The 7538-nt window shown below is 47.4% G+C and overlaps 1 protein-coding gene across 6 annotated transcripts; it reads right to left on the bottom strand.

The window, feature by feature from the left end:
* Window positions 1-318: 318 nt before the first annotated feature.
* Window positions 319-7189, bottom strand: LOC123119160 (uncharacterized). 6 transcript variants are annotated; one of them, XR_006458483.1, is made up of 8 exons: window positions 7000-7166; window positions 6775-6901; window positions 6335-6421; window positions 3019-6246; window positions 2295-2491; window positions 2076-2193; window positions 1121-1337; window positions 319-610 (listed from the first exon to the last, which is right to left on the bottom strand). XR_006458483.1 is itself a non-coding variant. In XM_044538864.1 (7 exons), the coding sequence occupies exons 3-7, from the start codon at window positions 6383-6385 to the stop codon at window positions 602-604; spliced, it is 3606 nt and encodes a 1201-aa protein (XP_044394799.1). In that variant the 5' UTR covers window positions 6386-6421; window positions 6775-6901; window positions 7000-7166; the 3' UTR covers window positions 319-601. The 6 variants fall into 6 exon arrangements, 2 of the variants coding, with proteins under 2 accessions (XP_044394799.1, XP_044394800.1); XR_006458486.1 differs by having other exon boundaries at window positions 3019-6243; XR_006458484.1 differs by lacking the exon at window positions 6775-6901 and having other exon boundaries at window positions 7000-7189.
* Between the last annotated feature and the right edge of the window lie 349 nt (window positions 7190-7538).

Raw genomic sequence — 7538 nt, 5'->3', positions numbered from 1 at the left:
TGTTGCAGCGTCGTCCCCAGCCTCACTCTCGGCTCGGCCTCACCTCCCTTCTCCCAGAAAATTGACTTACAACAATTTGTTTTTTCTTTACGAAAAGAACTCGGATCTCTAATAAAAATAGTTGAGAGAAGTGGACCAAGGAACGACCAATACCACCACCAGAATGAGCTAAATGCCCTCACTGTTTGTTCAATCAATTTTCATACACATGTTTTCACCCCCAGAGAAAAGACAGAGATTTAAAACCAAAGCAGATTCATTCTTCCAAGACGAGTACCAACCTTTTAACTGATGGCACACGTATATAACAAAAAGCGATGAATCAGTACCAACCTTTGAACATGACGTGGTATATATACAAAAGAAAACTAACGAACGGCAACCGCAAACATAACTCGCTGCATCCATCAAATGTGCTTGTCAGGTAATATCATCTCAATAAGGCTTAACACTAATCTAAAGGAGCAAGAGTATCCAAGGTACATGAACCACGAAAAACCAACCCCAGTTACACTATAAAATTATCCCATCTAGTAGGACTGCATGGCGTCATCCACATCTGCTTCCCCTTGCACTTCACTGAACATGTACTGGCACTGAACTAATCCATCTGCTAGGAAATGAGAAACAGGATTCAGTCATGTATGTCAAGTAACCATGCTGCACTATTCAGTACGACAATATAGCATTGATGTACAATTCAAACTAACAATCTCAATCATATGGGGTAACAATGTCGTCCATAATTTTGCGCAATGTGATTTGGGCGCTCCTTTATGTATGCTAATTTCCGCTGAACCTTATGTTATCGAGGGATCCGCAAAAAACAGACCTTACGTGTTATCGGTTTCGTTTTGAATGAAATGAAATTGGGAGCTTTGGTCCCTAATTTGAAGAAAAAAATGCTATCCAAAGAAAATTACAGACATAAAAAACAGAACCGAAGCATGGCATCAGAGGGAGGGAGCTACCACCGAGTGAGAACGGGGAGGTGGCGGCGCAGCAGGGGCCTCCGAGAGGAGGGGCAGAGGGCACAGCCTCTTCGTGCTAGAGTTCGATTCAGGGGAGGAGCCGATGGCTACACTCGGTAGGAAAAAGAAATCCAACCGGTATGACTTACTGAGCGGCAGGTGGGTAATTTTCGTGAATCCTTTGCCCTCACTGTGATGGAAGCCGGGTTTCCGGGTGCTGCAAAAATTACAGTACGCCGAAGTCGCTGCATTTGCAGATTCTGGGAAGCTGGAAACTCGTCTGGTTGGGATTCTGCTGTGGGAAAGCAGAAGCTGGCTGTAAAAGCCGAACCAAGCAGACCCTCAACTGACCAGGGTCATATACCACTGCTTCACGTACAAAACTCAAATTAGCATGCAACACACATGACCATAGAGTATGCTGTTTGTAGCACCGACGCAAATAGACACAAAATCCTACCTACGATGATTATCCAGGAACAGGGAATGAAACTCAATTTCTGGATTCTACTTTGTTTTACGGGAATTGCTTCAGTGCACCAGTGCTAGCTGAAACCTTTACGAATTCACTATAAAACAATCCCCCTACAACATAATAATCATCCTTAAATAGGGTTGCATTGTCAAATGCTGTGAAGATTATGACATCCAGATCAGTAAAGCCCAAAAGCTCCATCCTGCATTCTGCGCATGCTGGAAGTTTCGATCTTAATCTACTGCGCCAACGCTACACTCTCACATACCACTATAGATGATACTGCCACTAGTTAGATGCCCTCACCGTTCTCACAGATGGAGTTACTTATTTGACTGCCTCGTAGCATACATATTTATGGAGAACAAACACAGTTTTCAACGACATTACTTTAAAATTGTTGCAGATCTTCAAAAAACAGGATGACAGGCCTTGGGTGCATTTCATGGATTTGAACTGTTGTTTGACCATGAACAGCAAGGTGGAGCAGCCAGTGCTAGCACGTATATGGAGAAGTTCAGAGAAGCTCATGAGCATTTTCAGCTAATGATTAGCATCACACAAAGCCATGAAACTGTAAAATGTAAGCTCAGAGCAATTCATTAAAATGTATGTGTCGAGAATACTACCTGCGTCATGGGCAACTCAAAGCAGACATAGTTCCAGTAATCAACTAACTTGTGATCATCAGGTACCACCTCCCTCGCCCTACCCGCACAAAATATTGCATAAGCATCAGCTGCGTACCTGCAGTAAGAATAACTTCTAGTTACTAATCAGACTGAAAAAGAAACACCATTGTACAAATACTCCATATCTAACAAATGAATTGAGAGGGCAGCACTCACTTGCCGACGCCACAAAGCTGCGTAATATGGGTCCATTCATTTCCAACATACTGCTTGGACAATTTCTTGATATTGCGTGTCCTAACATGCTGCAACCCTAGAGGCGCTAGATACTCCGCCATCTTGTCAGGATCAGCATTAATTGCAGACCAAGGGTCAGGATAGCGTTCAAAGAAGCCATCCAATATCCTCTTGACCTACATTAGTTAACAGACGGGATTGGATTCTTGTATTTAAACTTGAAAATGGTATTGACGGGTCAGGGAACTATTTCTTAAAACAAATGGAATACTAATCTAAGTTCAGCGCTACACTTACACAACACAGGACAAGCACGATAAATAAATAGGAGCATACAACATGCAACTGGTAAATTTGCCTGTGCAGCAATATGGTTCTCCAAAGATCCATCAAAACGAAACAGCAGTTCTCATTGTATATATCAACTATAAAATGCATCTGACAATTCCAATTTGGTTATCTCCTGGACTTACAAATAGCGACAAACGGCATGATTGGCCGATTTTATATATGAAATAAGTGGGGACAAAGAACGATCACTAAGATTATTCATCACTTTTACAGAAACACATGCGAGTTTATTTTGCTTTCATAGCTATCAGAACTCTCATCGGTCAAATTAGTTGGCAGGAATTCAGTTCAATGGTTTTGATTCCAAAAGTTCACGGGGGAAGACAATTAATCAAACAATCTAGGAGCTTACCTGTATACCCTGTGTTAAGTTGAGGAACATGCAGATGAGCATAACCTTCCACGGGTCAGAGGCATACTTCTCCTGCAAGAGATTATGAGGAGAGCGTGGCGGTGATACCAGCTGGTCCAAGGGAACGCGTCGGTATTTGTCTGAGCGCTTCTCCGCAGCGGTAAACACTGGTCGTGGTTTCCTGATCCTCGTCTTCTTCTCAGGGGTTGTCTTTTCTTTTACATTTTGTTTCTTCTGTGAGCCTGAGGTGGAGCCTGAACCTGAATCTTTCTTCTTTGACTTGGACTCCACAGAATTGTTAGCCTTGAAAGCCTTGGAGGTTTCACTCATAGTGAGCTCAGGCAACTCAAATGATGGGTAATGCCGAGGTGGCAGCTTGGATAGATGATCAGTGCTTCTAGAAGGTTGGGGATTGAGATCTTGCCGGGCAGATCTATAGCAGAACGGATGAAAGGATGCACCAGAAGGCGATGAATAATTGGGACTCTGCTCAGTGCAATTGGGAACCAAATCTTTGGGTGCCAAAAAGCCTTCAGTCAGCGTCTGCTCCTTTGTCATCTCCTTGAAGAGTTCGCATTTGCTGGGAGCACAGGCATGGGCCTTCTTGCTGTTCCTTTTTTCAATATTGTTAACCTTTGGGGCATCAGTTTCTTGGTCCTGTTCTGGTAGAGCTTTGGTTCCTTGTAGCTGAACACAGCAAGTCCGGCTGGAGTCAAATGGCAATAGTGACTTGCCAGATAGTTTCCTTTGCTTCTTCTCCCTCGTCTTGTTTTCCGGGTTTTCCTTTACTTCTACACTAACTTTCTCTTGTGATCCTGAACCTGAATCTTGCTGCTTTGTCTTGGACGCTAGAATGGTGTCCGGCCTAGAAGCTCTGGAAGCTTCATTTGCAGCGAGCTGAGATGACCCAAATGATGAGTGACCCCGAGGTGGCAACCTGGCCAGACGATCAGGGGTTCTGGGAAGTGGGGATTTGCGATCTTTGCAGACGGGGTTATAGCGGAACTGGTCGAAAAATGCACTGTAAGGCGATGAATGGTCAGGATTCTGCTCCGTGCAACTGGCAACAAAATCGCTGAACGGCACAAAGCCTTCGGGCAGCGGCTGAGGCTGTTTCCTTGCCTCCTGGATGAGCTCATGCTTACTGAGGACACGTACACGGGTTTTCCTCCCGTTGCTCTTTTTAATCCCCTTGCAGCCATCATTCTCTCCCTCTTGTTCTGGTGGAGCTTTGGCTCCTTGTGATTGAACACAGCGACTCTGGCCAGGGTCAAGTGGCAATGGTGACTTGCCAGACGGTTCCTGCCTCCTCTGCTTCTGTTTCTTGGTCACCTTCACCTCCTGCTCCTGAATTGGGGTTTCGGCAGCAACGGATGTAGCAGATGACAATATCTGCTCCACACGCTTGCGCTCCTTCTTTTTAGTCGTCGCAGTCATGGCCTCCTCCCGCTGCTCTTCCTCCAAGGTAGGATTTTGGGCAAAAGACAGCGCAGCCACCTTCTCCTTACGCATCTTCCTCTTACTCATCGTCACCGCCACCGCCGCCTCCCCCAACGTAAGAATTTCGGGAGCAGGTGACTGAAGGAATGGCGCAGCGAATAGGGGATTAAAGGCATGGCCAGGGTGAAGTGGCAATGGCGAGTTGCCAGATGGCAGGTCTGACTTGCCGGATGGTTCCTGCCTTCTCCTCTGCTTCTGTTTCTTCACCTCCTGCTCCTGAATCGGAGTTTCTGCAGTAACAGATGAAGAAGGAGGTGACAATATCTGCTCCACGCGCTTGTGATTTTTCTTTTTCGTCACCATCATGGCCTCCTCCAGCTGCTCCTCCTCTAAGGTAGGATTTTGGGCAAAAGGCAGTGCGTCCACCTTCTCCTCTTTATGCATCTTCCTTTTTCTCATCATCACTGCCGCCTCTTTCAACGTTAGGATTTCGGGAGCGGCGGCTTGAAGGAATGGGGCAGCGAGTAGGGGCTCGGAGACATCGCCGGTGTGAAGTGGCAACGGCATGTTGCTGGATGCTTCCAGCCCCATCCTCTGCTTTTGTTTCTTGGTCACCTTCTCCTCCTGCTCCTGAATTGGAGTTTCAGCAGCAATAGATGTTGAAGGAGATGACAATATCTGCTGTATGCACTTGCCCTTTTTCTTCTTCGTCGTCGCTATCATGGCCTCCTCCCCATGCTCTTTTAAGGTAGGATTTGGGGCAAAATGCAGCGCGTCCACCTTCTGCTCTTTAGGCATCTTCCTTCTCCTCATCATCGCCGCAGCCTCTTCCAATGTTAGGATTTCAGGAGCGGGGGATTGAAGGAGTGGGGCAGCTAGTGGAGGGTTACAGGCATGGCTGGGGTGAAGTGGCAACGGCAAATTGCCGGATGGCTCCTGTGATTTGCCGGATGATTCCTGGCCCCTCCTCTGCTTCTGTTTCTTGATCACCTTCATCTCCTGCCCTTGAATTGGGGTTTCAGCAGCAGCAGATGTGGAAGGAGATAACAATGTCTGCTCCACGTGGTTGCACTCCTTCTTCTCCCCCCGCTCCTCCTCTAAAGTAGGATCCACCTTCTGCTCTTTACGCATATTCCTCTTCCTCATCATCGCCGCCGCCTCTACCAACGTTAGGATTTCAGGCGCGGGGGACTGAAGGAATGGGTTACAGGAATGGCCAGGGTGTAGTGGCAACTGCGAGTTGTCGGATGGCTGCTGCTCCATCCTCCTCTTCTGTTTCTTTCTCACCTTCACCTCCTGCTCCTGAATTGTGGTTCCAGCAGGAACAGGTGTAGAAGGAGATAATAATATCTGCTCCATGCGCTTGCGCTCCTTCTTCTGCCCCTGCTTCTCCTCTAAGGTAGGATTCTGGGTAAAAGACAGCGTGTCCACCTTCTGCTCTTTATGCATATTCTTCTTCCTAATCATCGCCGCCGCCTCTTCCAACGTTAGGATCTCGGGTGCGGGGGACTGAAGGAATGAGTTACAGGCATGGCCAGGCTGAAGTGGCAACAGCAAGTTGCCGGATGGCTCCTGCTCCATCCTCCTTTTCCGTTTCCTTGCCACCTTCTCCTCCTGCTCCAAGATTGGGGTTTTGGCCGCGGAGGCACAAGGAGATGACAGCATAATCTTCACGTGCTTGCACTCCTTGCGCTTCTGCTTCTTCTTCTTCGACGCCATCCCGGCCTCTTCCTTCCCCTCCTCCAAATTTGGTTTTGGGGGAAGAAGCAGCGCCGCCGCCTTGTGCTGCTTAGGAATGAAACAGAGTGTGCACATAAGCAACACATACAGGTCAACACCAGATATTTAAATGAAGATATGCAAAATATTCCACAACCTTGTTAATGAAATTCAGATCATTTTTGCTGCCAAGGTTAGAGCGCTGCATGTTGTGTTTCTGTCTCAAAGACAATCTGAACCCAACCTGCAGTTGAAGACCACGAAATAAGATTTAAGAATAAGATCAATAATCAGTACTGGTACGTGATATACAAAGAAATCTAGCTACAGCAGGAGGTTTGTAAGAAAATAAACACATGGTTAAATGAGTGATAGGACAGTGAGTGGCAGATAGAAGAACATTCTATCCTTAAGTATCTATTCAATAAACTGGAAAGAAATGCATCTTGTTACAGTACAGGTGTAGCCAAGTAGAGTTGAAAGCGTGCTCACAAACCTCCACCGACAACCTGGCGGAGATTGTACAGCGTGCGAGATAAAAGGGCAGAAGCATTTCATCAAACAGCTCATAGGCAAGGAGAGGAAGGATGCATTTACGAGGAGAGAAAAGCAGCCAAGATCGATGAGAGGGCCAAAGCGGCCGGCCTCGCCTCCGCCAGACCCGGTCGCCCCCACAGGAGAAAGCCCCAAACCAATCCTAATTGTAGCTAGCGCGGCGCCGCACCTGCACGGTCGAGAGCAGGGCGTGGGAGGAGAGACGTGCAGGGGAGATGGAGATGGAGATGTGTGGCTCGAGTGAGTATGGGAGGGATGCACGCTCACGTCGGGTCGGAGTCGGCCAGCAGAGCACCACCGCTTGTTGCTCCCCTCCTCCGTCAACGGCGACAAGCCTCCCCGCCCCGGGGTACCACCGTCGGATGCGAGGAAAGCCAAGGGGCTCCTCAGCGCTTCACACACTTTTTTTTTTTAGACATAGCGATTCACACACATGTGGGGACGGGACGGCACGGGCTGCGGCCCAGTTCAAATGCTTTTGCTGCTGCTGCTGCTGCTTTTGAAAAACTATTGTGTGCACGAATTTGAAAAACTATTGTGTGCGGGTTCGCAAAATGTTCATGAATTTGATAAAAATACTAATGTGTTCATGGCGCATATCAGATTTTATGCCGATTTGCACCTTGTGGGTTACTCGCTACACTATCATGCATAAATTATAAGAGATGATGGAAATTTCCCTCCATTCCCTCGGCTTACAACTTTAGGTATCTCAGGGCGTCCGTTGCGCCTTCACCAAGAAGGGATTTTTTCATGACTTCCTCGCCGCTTGGCGGTGCAAGGTGGATGCGGCCTTGGATAACATG

The sequence above is a fragment of the Triticum aestivum genome, chromosome 5D (genome assembly GCF_018294505.1).
Source record: "Triticum aestivum cultivar Chinese Spring chromosome 5D, IWGSC CS RefSeq v2.1, whole genome shotgun sequence".
NCBI lineage: Eukaryota > Viridiplantae > Streptophyta > Magnoliopsida > Poales > Poaceae > Triticum > Triticum aestivum.
This window is presented reverse-complemented; position numbering and strand designations above follow the sequence as displayed.